The sequence below is a fragment of the Rhipicephalus microplus genome, chromosome 5 (assembly GCF_043290135.1).
Source record: "Rhipicephalus microplus isolate Deutch F79 chromosome 5, USDA_Rmic, whole genome shotgun sequence".
Taxonomy (NCBI): Eukaryota; Metazoa; Arthropoda; class Arachnida; order Ixodida; family Ixodidae; genus Rhipicephalus; species Rhipicephalus microplus.
This window is the reverse complement of record NC_134704.1, coordinates 37,839,042-37,857,060: the sequence shown is the minus strand read 5'-3', so window position 1 is coordinate 37,857,060 and position 18,019 is coordinate 37,839,042. Positions and strand designations below refer to the sequence as shown.

The 18,019-nt window shown below is 47.2% G+C and overlaps 1 protein-coding gene across 1 annotated transcript in view; it reads left to right on the top strand.

The window, feature by feature from the left end:
- Nucleotides 1–2,625: 2,625 nt before the first annotated feature.
- The window catches only part of LOC119173913 (uncharacterized), a 200,612-nt gene continuing 185,218 nt past the window's right edge, over nucleotides 2,626–18,019 (top strand). Inside the window, exon 1 of the mRNA XM_075895231.1 lies at nucleotides 2,626–3,015. Coding sequence (XP_075751346.1) covers nucleotides 2,793–3,015 — 223 coding nt within the window. The 5' untranslated portion in view covers nucleotides 2,626–2,792. The remainder of the gene's footprint in view (nucleotides 3,016–18,019) is intronic.

The following is an 18,019-nucleotide window of genomic DNA, read 5'->3' as shown; positions in this document are numbered from 1 at the left end:
GACTCTGGTAAAAGTAACAGCGCTAGCACACAAGACGTCCCACAAGAAAGACACAACACACACTAGCGCTGACTGTCGCCTGATTTATCGCTCCAACCAAGACAAAAAATGGCAGATCCCTGATATTTTGGGAATCGACTTTGTGCGAAGCATGCACAGGAAAGGTGACCGTGTTGTAATTTTTGTTTATTGAGGAACACGTTATGAAATGTATTTACAAATTTCGCACGTACAGGCATAGGTTGAAGGGTTGCAGATATTTGTATAACCAGTGTTGGAACTTGCGCAACGATGCCAACAGCGACATGAGTATTAGTAACACCAAAAAGCGATAGGCTGATGTGAAGCGTTGGTGCTCGCGAGGATGATGGCCCTGAACACTGCTATATAAATCAACGCGCGTGGCACCTAACTACCATTGACGCTCACCCGACGTGGCGGCTGAATGATAGCAGCACATATTTAATGTTTATAAAGCTTGATAGCTAGCACTGCAACCACAATCGACGTTTAACGAACATTAGAGTGTATTTGAAAAGTGGTTTCGAGACATGGCGTGGCTCTGTGGCTAAATGCTTGAATGCCATGCAGAATGCTTGGGCTCGATTCCTGCTGGGACCCTGACATTTATTGTTTGTATTTGCCCGACGTCGACGTTTCCGACGTCAGGTTTTTCTTCAACACCCACGCGGGTTCTCGGCGTTCTTGCGTAGATATCAAGTGACAATCTGTGGTACATACCAGCGGGTGGCCATGTGTTTGACGACGTACGCGACGGGATTGACATTATTGACGTTTTGACCAGCACGTCATGTTCGTTAAACCATCTTGCCCTCCCATACTAATTTTGGTTCACGCGAAGTCATGGGGGTGATCACGAAAGCACACATACGCAAGTGGCTCGATAGATAAATGGATAGATGCGCAGATAGACGCCAAAAGTACTTGCAGTACGCAATGAAATTGATTTATTGATATGTGGGGTTTAACGTCTCAAATCCACCATATGATTATGAGAGACGCCTTAGTGGAGGGCTCCGGAATGTTTGACCACCTGGGGTTTTTTAACGTGCACCCAAATCTGAGCACACGGGCCTACAGCATTTCCGCCTCCATCGGAAATGCAGCAGCCGAGTACCTTAGGCACTCGACCACTGCGGCGGGGCAGTACGCAAAGAAAGGCCTCGCGTTTAGCACCCATTTGCCCAACTAAATTTACAAAAGTTAGGGGGGGGGGGGTTAGTTCCTCAAATCGGCTTTAAGGAGGATTTTCTAACTATTTACAACTTTTAGAAAGTAAGGGTGTATAGGGCTATCGAAACACCTATGTCCCTTGCCACAGCCTACCAGATCATAACTGGGACTCGCTGGTTGAAATGTCATTGTATATTATGCGAGTTCAGAAGATATGCATCTTTTGGGGATATCAACAAGCGTACCATAACTTTACGCCTCATTTTTTTTTTTATGGAATAACAATATCCTCAACGGCGCTGAATGGAAGCTTAAGGTACTATGTCTGTATATACCAGATGTACAGAGTGTAAGGGTGCGAGAGCGCACAAGAGAAACAAACAAAAAACAAAGCGAGTGCTCCATCCATGGTGATACACTCCGTTGCGAGTGTGTGGTTTAACGCCCTATGCTGATCTGCAAATGTATCATGTTTGACTAGTATATCGTATATTTCACTTTTGTTTTTTCCTGTAGTAAAGGTATTTGGGCCATTGGAAACACACTATGGTATGGGAGTTCTTATACATGAAAAACGCCCTATTCCTGCAGTGTATGGGATGTTATAGACAGGTGTAAACTGTTTTATTGTGTAATAGTGTTCTTTCGGCTTTCGATGCATATATGCATCGACAACCGAAGGAATAAAGCAGCTGATAATCAGCGCTTGTGTACGTCGTGTCTTTTTTATCTATAGAAAATACACTACATACGTACATTTATATCTATAGTTAAATGTGATATGTGGGAGGTCTTGTGCGTTTGCGCTGTTACTTTCACTTCAGAAATACGTATACAAATCAGGCCCAAATGAATTCATATTTATTGAAGGTGCTACATGACATGCATATCCAAACTAAATGTTTGTGGGGACGGGTGAAGCCCCCTGTCTAGTCGCTGATACATACTAAGGATGGAGAGCGCCCCTACGAATGAGCGCGGCCACGCCGGCACCTTTATTTCACCTCCAAGCGCACTCAGGCGGCTGCAGCCCTTGAACTACGTGTTATTTGCACACCGCAGCTCGCTTCTATACGCAGGAGATGTATTCGCACGCGCCGGTTTGCGCTCGTGGAGTAATTGAAAGTGTATATGCACACGCACGCACTCGCAGCCCGAGCATCGCCACACGTGGCGGGTATAATACACATGCGCGCCGCCCTATTCGCGGAGCCACGCTGTTCGGACCGACAGCCCTACCTAACAAGCGGTCTGGACAGCAAGCCTGCGCACAACATATACGCAAGAGAGGGCAGCCAGGAGCGCGCGCGGTTGAAACAAGCGCGAGCGGCGCTGCCTGCCGTTGAGGGCCCCCTTGTTCCTTCCGGAGCAGCGCGCGCGAACGCCCGCTATCGAAACACCTGCTGCTGTTGTGGCGGCAGGCCCGAGTCTCTCTCGCTTGTGCGGTGAGCGCAGGAAACCGCGCAGTGTCTGTGTGGTACGTGCCGCGGTTACGACGACCACGTCTTGAAGTCCAGCGAGCCGCGTCGCGGCTCAATGCGTCGACCGGGCCAGCGTTCCTCGCCGGCTGTTGGTGCCAGGCAGGCAACAACGCCAGGATGTGCGACGGCGAATCGTCGCCGCACAAGCCGCCGCTATCGCGAGCGCAGTCCATTGTGGACGAACTGCTGGACGAGATAAACGTGGGTCTCCACAAGCAGAGGCCCACGCGCCGCTTCAGCGCCGACAGTGACGCCTGTGCCACCGACTGTTCCACACTCAGTGCGGCCAGCATTAGGGCCGAAGTCAGGTGTTACTCGAAGCAGCAGCTCGCGGCCAAAGGTACGTACTTGTGTCCAGTATGACGCTAGCATCGTCCCACGTGGTGCCTTACGTAAGCGATCATGCGTGTGACGGTTGGCGATTTGACTGAAGTGTCGTATGACAATGTTGCCGATATGTGCTTGTTGGTTTATCGTAAGCTGGCTTGTAGCGGAGCACGGAAACAAAACAAAAATGAAGGTACAAACGTACGCCAGCGATATGTCCGTTTGTTACTTCGTATTTGTCTTCATTCGTTTCCGCGCTATGCTACAAGACCATCATATTGTCCCGGAGTCGTGACGTCGACCAAGGCAGAGACTATAGGTGGAACATGAAACCGTTTATTTTGGTCGGACTTGTGACCAGTCAGCGAAAAGTCGGATTAGAGCGATACACACTGGTACCGATAGCGGTGAACAGGCCGTTGGCCGTCGATCATCTGACAAGCGGTGAAGCGCGTCGGCATTTATACGCGTGCCATCGAATATTCTCATGTTATCGCTAGCGGCCGCGTAGGTTCCAGAATGACAATAGTTATAGCGCGAGAACAAAACTACGACACAGAGACAAGGACACGAAAGACACGTGTCCTTCTTGTCTCTGTGTCGTCGTTTTGTTCTCGCGCTATAACTATCGTCATGGTCTCTGTGTCGTCGTTTTGTTCTCGCGCTATAACTATCGTCATGCCATACCAACTAGCCCAAGCTGCCACACTTCCAGAATGAGCTGTAATGTTCGAGAAGTGGGCGTAATATTAACAAAATAATATCCAGCTGTCCCGAAGCTTCTAGAACACTACATGCGGGTTTTGCGCTGAGAATTACTGACAGTGAAACGGGGCGATAACGAAACTAGAGGAGGGAATGTGGCAATACGACAACCGCGCAGGTTGACTGCCTCTTCTGATCTGGTCACCTGCGCCTCCATACTGCCCGTGACGTATGCCAGATGGTGACAAGTGCGTTCTCCGCGTGTATCTAACCGGCTAGAGAAACAACACGAACGATCTTGCATGCGGTCCGTGTACACGCCGCAATCTGGTGTCTACACTGCGTACTTCCGTCCACGTTGTTGTGAACCTCGTGTCTGCTAGACTTCGAGGCGGCCGATTTCCGCCGGAAATGTGGCGCGGAGCAATCTTTTCCGTGCCTTGCCCCCCCCCCCCCCCCTCTTCCTACTACCTTTTCGCGCATACACGTAACGAAGAGCTCTGTCGCACTCCTGTCAAGACTTCTTTCGCATAGTGTATAAGTTCTTGCGTTGCAAAGCTGCGCTTGTCTGCTTGTGCTGTTAGCAGGACATTTTTTTTCTCAGGCGCTGCTGTGTATGCTTGCCTTTTTGCCGCAGACCATGTCCGGGGAAATCGTTGCGGCGCTGTGCCACAGCTGTCGTACGATTCGTTTGTTGGTGTTACTTTCGTATAGGCTGTTTCTTTTCGCGTGATAAATAGGGCTTTTCAGTTGGCGTGTGTGGTCGCAATGCGTGCAGAGAGGATCCGGATAGCACACTTGTGACTGTTAGAGCGCGTGACGTTCGTACCGGAGTCGGGGAAAGGTAGATTGAAACAGGGTCGAAGGACGTCGCTCATTTCTGTACTGTGGTGTCGCCGATGTGCCATGGAGTGTGAGTGCGAGCTCGTCGCGAGCGTTGGTTCGCGTTCTCAGGCTAAATGGGGGCCTTGGTATAAACATTTATTGTAAAAACAAGGGACGTATGCAGGGACCGCTTCTTGGAGTACGGGACCTTATTGGCGTCGGCTGCTGCCTGGGCTCGCCGGACCAAGGCATCCCGGGTTTGGCTGGGGAGAGAGGGTATTGCGGTATTGGAAGAGCACGCCCGCGCAATGTGGTACACTGAGACGTTATGGCTGATGTTTCAGCCAAGGCATATGTCTGTGAAGGTATGTTCCATCGTACCATAGAGACTCGTTTAGGAAAGGCTTGTCCTTAGCCGTATGTTCGAGAGGGTGAAAGAGTTATGGATGGTGACACGTCGGAAACTATTGATTCCTCGATTGCCCTTTGATAAATTGATTGATTATACTAAATTGGTACAAACACCTTGAAATTTTCAGGGCCCTCACGAGAATGCATCATGCCAGATGGTCTCTCACTATGCACTCCTCATTCATCTTTTGTTGCCTGGGACAGTGGTTCAAGTGAGGATTTTATTCTCAGTGGGAGAATCGTCCAAGGCCTATGCATTCCAGCTCGAGCGTGTGCTTGTGTGTTAATATAAAACCCGTAAAAAATGTCTGGGGTCTCAACCACCACCTCTCACAGGCTACGCGTATGTCCTGTGGCTGTTTAATTAATGATGATTGATATGTGGGGTTTAACATCCCAAAACCACCATATGATTCTGAGAGACGCCGTAGTGGAGGGCTCCGGAAATTTCGACCACCTGGGGTTCTTTAACGTGCACCCAAATCTGAGCACACGGGCCTACAACATCTCCGCTTCCATCGGAAATGCAGCCACCGCAGCCGGGATTCGAACCCGCGTCCTGCGGGTCAGCAGCCGAGTACCTTAGCCACTAGACCACCACGGCGGGGCGCTGTTTAACTAAGACGCAACCAAATGAATACGGAAGACACTTAAGCAAAGGAAAGCATAGAGGACATTTTTTTGTTGCTTTTAACTCTAATAACATGATGATACTTGTTGGGGTCTAACGTCCCACAACTACGATACGGTTACGAGAGACGCCGTATAGTGGAAGGCTATTGAAATTGCGACCACCTGGGGTTCGTTGTGCACGGGCCTAACCTAAGTGCACGAGCCTCAAGCATTTTCGATCCATCGAATCTATCGGCCGCGGCGGTTGGGATTCGATCCCGCTACCTGCGCGCCGACTCAGCAGCTGAGCACCACAACCACCGTGGCGGGTCTGTGTTTAAGAGCAGCGCAGTAATTATGACAAATATACAACCTTTCGGTAGATGAGATGTGAACCCATAATCATCGGTCACCATCCACAGTTCTTTTTTGTTGTTGTTCACTTTAATGGATTTCGTACATTACCGTTAAAGACAGCAAATAGTCTCCCCCGTGCTTTCATTGATTTACAGTTGTCTGTTGTTCTCATTCGGTTGTGTCTAACTAACAAACAAGCACTCCGAATAATAGCCCTTGTGCGTTTGTTGAGAATGACTCCTCTAGAATGCTGGCGTCGCGGTCGAGCCCACGATACAGGTGTTCAGCGGCAGGGCGTCATAACCTCTCAGCAACGCTGTGACGATTCTGGCATCGGACATAGAGTGACGTAGATAGGTGTAAAGGCGTCGGTTGGTAATGGAGCGAGTAATTGCTCGCACGGAATCATACATTCTACACCTTCACCAATGTGCCAAGTTCCGTTTCTAAGGCAAACGTGCGCAACGCTGGGGAATGTGGGGCTGGATTTTCGGCCACACCTGCTGCATTTCGATCAGTGTAAAACGGAATAATAAACGTCTTTGTGCCTCAATTTAGGTACACGTTGAAGAACTCCAGGTGGTCAAAGTTAATCCAGAGGGCCGCACTATGCGTTTATTTTGAATTCGCACTCGAAATATCGAATACCGGCACAGCCTCGTAATTGAGCTTTTATTCTGCCAGACAAACTCCATGTGCATTGGACAATTCATTCTTTGTTTATAAATGATTAAAAAAACTTGTTGCGGTGACCCAGTGGTCATGGTGCCCGGCAGCTGACTCGAAGGGCACGGGATCGAATCCCGGCCGTGGAGGCAGCATTTTGATGGAGGCGAAATTCTAGATTAAGGAATCCCAGGCGGTTGAAATTTCTGGAGTCTTTGGAGCTATGACGTCTCTTATAATCATGTCGTGGTTTTGGAACGTAATACCCCAGAAATTTAATACTAAATAAGAAAAAAAAAACAGTACGCTCGCTATTCTAAAGCGGTTTTTCTTTTTAATGTTCACATTTCATAAACACTTGGCTTTCCACAACAAACACGTTTACGCGGAGATAAATGTCAACAAAAGGAGAGGGCCGGCGACAATGTCGTGCGACAACCTTTACTATATTGGAGCCATTTACAATCGCAAATGCGATCATCCGAGCGGCTCGTAAATGCGATGTAAACGTGCGATCCCGCACGGCGCATGTGTGAGATTGCGACAGTTCACAAGATATGCCGTGCTGCAAATGTGCTATAATGCATGTGCACGTCGAAGGTTCACGTATACGTACGCCACATGCTTCGAATTGGAGCAGCTATGACTGTCTGGGGTGGCAGCGCGCCGCAGTAAATAAATAGTGACCCCTGTTTGCTGAAATGCGTGGATTTAAAAAAAAATTCTTGCTGTTTTACTCTGTTTTTCTGGTACGTAAACACATCAGAGATGGCTGTATGACAAACCGTTTTTTTTTTAATGCAAACGCGCACATTTCCCCGTAAACATATTGCCACTTGCTTACCAGGTGCGCAAGTCAGATACCTGTTGGAATGGAAGATGTTCTGGAACAGTGAAAGCACTCGCTTGTTTTTGTATGGACAGCCATCTTGCTAGTCTTGTGTGCGTCCCTCCGCCGGCTCAGTTCTGTCTAGTTGAAGACATTTTGTAGCACGTGAAAACTGGGGGGAGGTGCTGGGTGACCCCCTGCCGGTGTCCCAAACACCTCCTTGTAGCCCTGTACATGCAGTGATTACACCTGTTCACCGCGCAAACTTCAGAATTTGAAGGTTGTATACCTGGAACACTCGAACAATTTAAGTTTACAGATAAATAAACTAATACGACTAATGAAACCGAGGAACAGTTTAGCCAATGAAACCTTAGCAGACATAATTTGTGGTTTCTCAACTGTACTGCAACGTTTTCCATATAAATTGAAAGAAATCAAAGCGGACGAAAAATCACCTTTTCTGTCGGTTGAATCGGAACCTTCGAAATAACCTGCAATAAACGTGGACGGGGTAGGGCCCTTTGTTCTAGCTCAATTTTTTTAGAGCATCGGACGCGTCATTCGAAGGTTATAGGTTCGGATCCCACTGAAGGAGGTTTGTTGTACACTTCAATTCCTTTCAATTGAAGTGAGGATCATTACCACAAATGATGTCAATGTATGTTTTGACTGGCTGAGTTGTCAGTTTCGTTAGTGGCGCATACAGAAAGTAACCAGCCGTTCGGGCGACTCCTATGCACGTACTTTCGTATTAAACAAACACGGTATACCTTTAGCATGCGCCAGACAGTCGCAGGTGAACGCCATCCAGCACGACTATAATGAAACAGAATCGGAGGGCGATCGGCGCCCTACGGACTAGATTCCTATGGTGAGAAAGGGGGCTCATGGGCTTGCTGGTCAGGTCATTTCTCAACCTTCGTTGTCCATTTCCTGGAGCTCTGCGCAAGATGGCGTTAAAAGAGGCTTAAGGGAGATAATCAAGGAAAGCATTACGGAGTTTGCAACAAGTACTTTGGCATAATAATAATAATAATAATAATAATAATAATAATAATAATAAAATGGTGGCAAGCCCGAAGGAAGTAACTGGGCAGCCTTCTTTGTTTCTCTTTCTCTCTATTTTTTTCTGTCCTTTTTGTCTCCATTAATCTCCATTTCTTCCTTTCTCTACACATTTCTTTGTCCGAAGAAACGAATCCGAAACTAGGATGTATGGATGCATGGATGTAATGATATACGGCTGTACCCTTTAGATCGGGAGACGTAGTACTTATTGGACCAAAAACTATATTTATTTTTTTTCCCTTTAAATGGTGAAGTTGAGGACTGGTACTTTGCAGTGAATGATGTAATTTTCACTCGTGCCTTGATTTTAGCCACAAATCAGATAACCTCCTTCTAGTTATTTCTACCCGCTTATAGTCTATTTTTCCCTCCCTGTCCCTAAACCCCATTGTTTTGAGAAACTCTGCGCCATCATCCTGAATTATAGGGTGAAGACCTTTACAGAACATTATCAAGTGTTCGGCAGTTTCATCCTCCTCTCCACACGTACCACATACCGTGTCTATGCCTTCGTATTTGGCCCAATAAGTCTTGGTTCGCAATCCTCCCGTCCTGGCCTCATAGAGTAGAGAGCTACCCCGATAATTATCATAGATCTTTTCCTTGGCAATTTCCTGCTTAAAAGTTCGCAATATCTATAGTGCGGACTTCTTATAATCATGCCAATTCTCCACATGTCGGTCTCCGTTTCCTTCACCTTCTTCTTAACCGATAGTTCTTTTTGATTTGGCCCCCTGCTCTTTTTCAAGTATTTGATATATGGTATACACTGCTTGATAAATGGGCGCCATCTGTGGGAGTCTGTGTAGAACCCGGAGCCACTGGTAGGTGGCAGCAACGTATTGTCCTAGCCAACGGTCGTAGCTAAGGTCCCTAGATGAAACTTGTTTCTTCTAGGGACCTTAGTCCTAGCGCAGCGTAGGAAACACCCACTCTTTTGTGCACAGCGTCGCATTGTCAGCGCGGCATAAGGAACACTACATGGTCTTCAGAATTACGTATATATATGCGCTTTCTAGTAATGGAAGACACCACCTAATAATTACGCATTCTTGTTGTGCCTTAGATATCCGTAATATTTGCTTTTTGATTGACAATGTTGACAAGTGTACATGAACGCAGCCACCAGATAAAGATGGCTGAGCGTTAAGGAAGCGCTTAATTGCGTCTTTATTCCGCTTTAATAAAGAGAGAAATCCAGTTTAGCGGCTAAAGACGAAACAACGAATACAGCAGCAAATACGGGCACGCGTGTCCTCCTTTCGTACTGACATCATTTCAAAACGAAACGGGTTCAAGGACGCTGGTCGACACAGAAGCGATCATGCGCACACGTACCGCTGGTTCTGAATGGAGCGCGATTCAGTGACAGGTCGTAGTATGACCGTTATGGCACGCTCCGACCGTTTACATGTGCCGTACGCATTTTCCCCTTACTAGGTTCACTTATTACATGTTTGTTTCTTTTTTTCTATCCAGTCGCTGACCCGACTGAGTGAAAGTTGTAGAAATAGCAGACGCAACGCAGATCACGTGATGTTCCAGGTTTTCGTAGCCAAGCTGCATATGATTGGGCGGAACCATAGAGTTTCATACAATAATCGTATGAAACTCAATATAGTTTATTTAACTCTATATAGTTTGATGCAGTAATCGCGTGAGACTATATGGGCGAAACTGGATTCCAAGATAAAGCAAACTGGATTTCAAGATCAAGCAGTTTGGAGGTATAACGCGGCTGCAGATGGCACAGTGCAGGGCTGATTGGAGGAAATGGGAGAGGCCTTTGCCCTGCAGCGGGTGTAGTTAGGCTGATCGTGAATGAATGATTGATGATCAAAATACGATGGCATGTTTGCGTGGCGTCATGATGACGTCACAATATTTTGCGATCCGTGACGTCATCACACCACGCTATCTTGCATCATTCGTGTTGACGCCGACGCGTGACGCCAGTCAATAAACATGCTTCGGAAACACGAACATGCGTTAATTGGACTTGCAGTGAACAAGCAAATGTGTAGCAAGGTAAGACACTCTCTGAAGGCTTCGTTGAATTTCGTGGAAGTGAAATAAAGCCCTCTGCGGGACAAAGCCGATATGGAGGGATGTACACACATCGGCAACTTTCAAGCTACGAGAAATTTTGATACCGAAATGCGTTTCCGCAATTACTGAATCAGCGTGCCACGACAAAGTGTCCGAGACGTTGTTTCTCTTTCTTTTTTTCTCTTACGCGTTTGCGGCACTTCTCGAAGCAGTGCAGCAAACGCGTAAGAGAAAGAAAGAAAGAAAGGAAGAGAGAAAGAAATAAAGAAAACTCGACGCCTTCGTGTCACGACCTCGCGTCGTGTCGAACGCCGAAAGAAGCGAGCGCCACCGTAGAGAGTCATCTCATTTGCCCACTGTCAGCAAGGAGGGACGAGGAGCGCGCCGTTCGTGTTAGCACAGCTGCCGGCTGCTGCGAGGAGTTGCCCGGCGCTCTTCTTCGAACTGCGAAGGTGCGGAATACACACTCAGCGCATCAAAGGCTAGACATATGAGAGAGAGAGAGAGAACCCGCTATGTAAACGCTTTCTCAAGGACTGGACTGCAAGTTTTTATATCCTCCTTGGACTGCACGCGTGTTCTCTCCTCCTCATACATTTCTCTCTTTTCCCAACCTCCTTCGCAGCCTCTTTTCTGTCTCCGGCATTTTAGGGCCTCGTCCGGCCTCCGCAGACGACAGCGCCTCTCAATGAGGGACTCATGAGTTTCCCTGTCTGCTGTGTTTCTTTGAAGTGCGATTCTTCGGTCGGCCGGTGCATACGCGAAAGAGGGATGCATACAGGCGAAAGCACGACCGGGATCTTGATAGCAGCGACCATATAATCACGACTGCGAATTTGTGCCTATCGAAATTCATTCGTAATAAGGGAATCCTTAAGTCTTGTCCATTCTAAAACACCGGTCATTGTACGAGGCCATTAGGAAGTTCGCAACGTATACATGCGCCAAATAAAAGGTTAGTTCCGCAGTAAGGGCAAAGCAGTGAAACTATACCTACAAATTGGAATGTTATGCGAATTAAAGCGAAGTAAGTACATTTCACTCCAAGTGGCCTGGCAGCAGGTGCAGCCAGAAACCTTTTTTGAGGCAGGGACAAAGGATTCGGCTACTATTTATGCATGTTACTGCGTGCGTTTGTATGTGTGCGTGTATATATTCACGTGCCGAACTGGACAATATCAGGGGGGGGGGGGGTAATCTCTACCCTCCGCCTGCGCCAGTGAACCTGGCGAAACTCAAGCATAAACGCGACCGAGCAGTGAGTGAAACGCCACCCGGGCTATATATTAATTTTAACGACCAACAGGCGCAAAGGTATGAGAACGATACTTTTGTATGTGTTGTGTTGTAATGCATGTTTTTACGATGCCTACTTTGACAGGCTAAAGTGGGCATTTCTCGCATGATCTGCAGACACCGCTCACCCTTTTCGCGGTTCCCCTCTGGCTCGGGCCATCGCACGCTTTCAATCGCATAGAACGACACGGGTGGCGATGTTAGATTTGGATTTATACGAAACATCACGGAGACGGGAAAAATGTGCCTGGTGTGTTTATATAGTTGCAACCTTAACAGAACATTGAACAGTGCCAGACTCTCCTCTTCAACCCTCTTAGCGCTCAAGCTTCGCTCCCAAAACAAAAATGACCGGGCTTTGCTGTCGATGACGAGTCATATTGCCGAAAAGTTGGCTCCAGCGCTATTTCCCCTTAAGCGATTCCTCATCTCTTGCTCAATATCTCAACATCAGTTCCAGAGTTCAAAACAGAGTTGTTGCTTGCGCGCACGTCGAAGGTCTTCGGCACTGCCTCCTAGCATAACTTTCGAGATATGGCGACGTGCGCCGCGGCATACAGCGCGCGCCAGAAAAATTCCAAGTGCCGCCCGACCTTGCAAGCATTGTTCATCTACATTCAAGAAAGTTTCACATTCTAGACGTCGAATGTTTTTAGAAAAATATTCGACGTCTGCCCTCCACAAGATGGAAGAACACTACTGAAATGCTAATTTACCAGTCTCAAACTGATTTAACGTTTCGCTTTATCAAGTACATACGTTCCCTTACATTGACACTTTCCTTCCCTTGAAGCAAAATAAATGATGCAAATATCAAAATGTGGTCGCCGAGACCGAAGGTGCCGTTGGACAATGTAAAATTGCGATATGTTGTCAAATACGCCATACTGTCGATTCTAATTGGCCTACAGGGCTGCTACGACTGGAAATGCCGGCTGGAAATGCCGGCTGGAAATGCCGCCATTACAAAATATGCCAAGATGGCGGCATTTTACGGCTTTTCGAAATAGCACACCGGCCCATAACACTGTGGGAATCGAACGCACGACCATGTACGTGCAACGCAGGACGAGAGCTGCGTCTATAATCGCTGGACGAACAGGCACTCAAGTATACCGCGGAGGGAGAGACGGAGGAAATGAGGTCAAAGCCGAATAAATGCGATCTCACCTGTTCAACATGACAATGGGCACGTCGGTGCGGGCGTCGGCATCATTCATGTGCAGTTGCGAAATTCACGCCGCTGCTGCAGCTGCAAGCAGTCTCCAGCCGCGCTCACGGTATGGCCCTTCTTTCGCAAGCAACGTTAAAAGAGAGCCCATATATAATACTCCGCAAGTGTCGTCAGTAGGCGAAGCGCTCCTTGCCTTTTTTTTTTTTTTTTAATTTCCAGCTGCTTCCATATACAGCTCAAACGTGCAATATTAGCGCGCTGCGATTATTCCGCGGTGTTATGTATACTTTCACAATTTCGTTTTTTATTGACCAGCAGAGGAAATATTGCGAGGTGACGAGCTGGGCATGATGCGATGCCATTCATACGCACGCACATGCGACTCGTTCCCACCAGCAGGATGTGCTTGCGCAAAACCACCATGTGATAGCTTTCGAGTTTATAAATAAACGTAAACAAGCAAAAAAAATTTTTTTTGATGTAGAATGACGCTTTCTATAACGGAACTCGAAGGATATACAAGTGGAAATACGCTTCGACCCAATGTCCGTGCACGCGCAGTTTCGGGGACAAACAGGGCATTAGCCGAACGTGCTCTATCGGGTATCTTTCTACGGACGTCCCGAGTAGAGTGCCTCGATGCCCCCCCCCCCCCCCCCCCCGCTTAGAGTGGTGTCAGCCTTTGTAAGGGCAGGTGCCGCCTCCTCGGCCTTAGCGGCGGCATGGCCGCCATTTTGACTCCACTCAGTCACTTCTGCGTGTTCGCTGCGCCCGAATAATTGTGCTGGCGCTCGCTACCGTCACCGTAGCGTGTATTGCGTGCCGCAGGGCACTAATCATTGCAGAAACTCTGGAAGCTGTATCGTTTCCTAAGAGACCCGAAATGAAGGCCTTTTCAACAGTGAAAATCAAACATGACAAGTGGCATCCGACAAACAGATCATCCATTCACAGCGTAAGTTTCCAGCCGGTATTCCGCATGCATAATTTGTACCGGCACCAATTTCGTGTAAGCAACAGACACGCTGACGGCTGTATGCTTGATTCTCGTGTGCATGAATCGCGTATTTCACTTCGTAAACATTGCTTGCTGCTCTTGGTTGGTACTGTATCTGCCCTTCATTTTGGTTTCACTATGTGCGATGAGAACTTTATCATTAAATATACGTTACACGCGTTTCTTTGCAGATGATATCCTTGTTTTTTTTTCGTAATATTCATTTGTGGGAATAAAGCTTTGCGCAGCGGTGGTGTCGTACCCAGTGAAGTTTGAAGAGAGTATGTACGTTCCGGAATCACCATATGATCACGAGAGACGTGGTATACATTGGAGGACTTCGGAAATTTTGAACAGGTTTTTATGTAACTTGCACCTAAGTTTAAGAACTCTGGCATTTCATCTCCATCGAAGTGGGGCCACTGCGGCCGGAATTCGATTACCGACCGTTCGAGCGCCCGAGCCATTACAAAGCCACGCAGGTTCTTTCTTTCTACGATCTTTTCCTCGGTTTAGGTACGCCTTCTATGCTGGTGTGATGACCCTTGTAAGAATGTGTGCAGTTCAATTTTTTTTTCATTGTTCCTGTACTTCAAGTTTTCTTTTCATCCTGTCTCGAACCATTACGCAATTGATGTTGTTTTTTTAATCATTTACGGCCACTGCGAAGCAACTAGTGACAGTACTCAGTGAATTCTGCCATGGAGCGTATAATTTGAATTGCTTCTGGCAGCGCTGCATTAATGCGCAAAAATAAATTATTTCTACACTGGATGATAATAGGGGAAACGGCAGGCGTGTACACACGCACACACACTCACCGTCAGTATTTAAACTCTTTCAGCACGCATTATTATTTAAGTAAATAATTTATTTATTAATACTGTGAGCTATCAGGGATCATACGCAAGTGCTTATGCAAACTGTACTCGCGAAGCGTCCATACAAAGAAGATGCATAAAGACAAGACGGGGCACCGCTGTGTAGAATGAACACGCTATGTCACAAAAAAAAACAAGTCAAGTTGTGCGATGAGAAGATCGTGGAGAAATAGTTAATGCAATAAGAAAGGCGTCCGCCTCAGTGGCACCGTGGGCACGGTGCTCGGTTGCTGACGCGAGGCTCGCGCTTTCGATCTAGGCCACGGCGGTCTCAATTTGAATAACGTAAAACACCAGGGGACACCCATGTACTGCGTCAGTGCAGGCAAAAAAAAAAAAAACTGATTGTCAAAATTGCTGCAGTCCTGCAATCAGGCGTCATTTTAGAACGTAAAAGCCTCAGATAATAATTAACACTAACAAAGAAAGCATATAAACGACACCACCGATATAGATTTAGAATCCCCTCTGTGGTAACCAGCGTAGGGATTTGTTTTCAACATGAAAGAGTCAGCGTCTGCCTCTGGCGCATAAATCATGCGCAAGCCGTCAGCTTACATGAAATATGCGCTCCCTGCATGCATTCAGGCAAAATTAACTCTAAAAGATGTCCAAGCTTCAATAAGAAAAAAAGCTCGCTAGCTTGCACATGTTTTCGGGCGTATCAGGGCACCACACGCGCGTTGCGTAGCGGGCTTCGCATACGGTCGAGTTGTGGTGGGGAGGCGCAATGGCGGCGGTCGTAGCAGACGACGCGGGTGTCCTCACCCTCAGCGGAGCGCGCGGGCATCAAGGCACCCTAGTCCCGAGTATACATTATTTGTGGTCTTTCTTTAGCTTCCGTTTAAGTAGTTGTTCTCCAGGAGGCTCAGCTACGAAGAAAATTTCATTCCTCGTGTAGAAACTGTGCTTTTCTCTTGTCTTCGACATATATAAAAGATAACGCTGACATGTCTACACATTTCTTGCGTGCGTAATTTTATAACACAGCTTGAAAAAAAATCAGTTCATTGATATGTTCCTTCTAGTCGGTCGAAGGCCTTAAAGAGAATAGAGGGCAGTGTTCATTGCACTTCAACGCGCGTGGTAAACAGACACAATTTATTTAACCTTCCCAGCTGCGTCGGCAGTATATGTACGTTCGCTTTGTCAGATATGTAGGTCTCGAACTGAGGACATACAAGTTTTATCTAATTGAATATTCTAAAGACGTCGTGGTCAAAAGTGCCGTGAATTATTCGTTTCGAGTGATGGTCGCCAAATCTCGCCGCTCTCCCGTACAGCTGGCTTATCATGCGCCAGTATACGCTTGCATGCGCGCACATGTCCATTTGCGAGAGCTATATGGATGGCTTCTCCAGCAGTTCGTTTTAGTTGCGACATATACCACTGCACGTTACATATAATGCCAGCATCGTTCTCATCCGCATAAGTCAACGTCAGCTTTCTACGCAGTTTTACCGCCGGAAACTGTCGGTAAAAAAAAAATATGGACCATCTCCCCGAAGGGAGCGCTCATGGGATGCGAAGCAGCAGCGGTGCGCATAGCGTTGGCACGGCTGAAACGGGCGTCAACGCGGGTGCTGGAAGAACGGTCTGAAGCGAAACTTGCTGTAGCCTTTACTCGAGTAAATGTTTGTTTCAAACGCAAGGGCACGGAGGCGGGTTGGCTTTGCGTAAGTTTCATAGCAGATAAATAATCCGTAAGAGTGTTTCCACTCGACGTAAGGTCGAGCGTTGCGGACAGTGGAGAGGGTGAAGTGAGAGAGAAGTGCGTTGCAAGCGCGCGGAGGAGCCGGCAGCTGCGTGTGAGGGAGAGAGTGACGTCAGCCCGCAGCTGTGGCGTGACCTACTTGGCACCGCTCCAACACCTGCGGCGAGGGGGACGCGTTGGGGCACGTTCGTACTGACACACGTAGGTACGGCGTTACACACGTTAGTCAAATTCAGCTTTAGGTTGAAGAGAAATATTCTGCATCATATGTGTGGAGGGGAGTAGGTACCAAATATTGAGGGAGGGTGTTAAGGCCCATATCATTACTCAGAGTGAGCTGTCCTGTAATGTGCTGGATTACCACCATCACTGCTTCTTCCGATATTATCCTGGTTGTTTCGGCTTCTGTACAGCTCTATGTAGAACTTCTCTGCCATCTCAACTATCCTTCCCATATTGGTTATGACATTGCCTTCTTTGTCCCTTAATGCATACATTTAATTTCTGCCTGTGCACAAGTTCGCCTTCACAACTTTTAGGCTTCTGCCACTTTTTACAGCCTGCTCACTTCTTTCCATGTTGTACCTTGTGACATCGGCTACCTTACGCCTATTGATTAACTTCCAAAGCTCCACTAACTCTATTTTGTTGGTTCCATTTGATGCTTTTATGGTTTGTCGTGTTCAGTTATGCCATAGCTATGGGAACTTCTGTGCTTTTGGAATGCAAGTGGCTCTTATAAGAAGGTTTAATGAATTTTTCCAAGGGCCAACTAAACCTTACTAAAGTCAACTTAGTCTGCATTATCCAATATCACTAATTAACACCAGTAATTGTTCTTACATGGCAGCTTGGAGAAGGTTCGTAAGTTGCAAATAAACATCATCATCGTTAACTGACACAGGCCCTCATTGCCCTCTTGATGTTCTGTTTCGCTCTCATAGAGCACGTGCGTAGACTTTCCATCGCGAGATCTGATAATTCTGATGGGTGAGAGAATGAGTTCAGAAAGAGAAGAAATACAGAGACATAAGAAATGTAGACAGTGAACAAGGGATCCAGCGAAAGAGACAGGAGTAAATACAGATGAAAAGAGATAGAAAAAACAGAGAAATGAAATAAAGAGGAAGACTACCTAGCTTCACAGTTCCATCAGGCTTCGCACTGCTAGTGCGAAGCTGCCTTCAATTTTTGTCTTCGTATATTTTCCAGACTTTCGCAACACCTTCCTTTAGTCACACGAGGTTAGCCTCTGAACTATGGCCTTGTATCGCTAGCAGCTAGGGCCTTAAAGTATCGTCACTTTGAAGGAATGTTTTCAGTAATCTTCATGATTAGCTTTATGACTTCTGCTGCCCAGTGAGCTCATACGTCAAGTTTGGTATTGGTAGGTTCGCTCGAATGCCAGGACCAACCTGCTAAATTCTGGA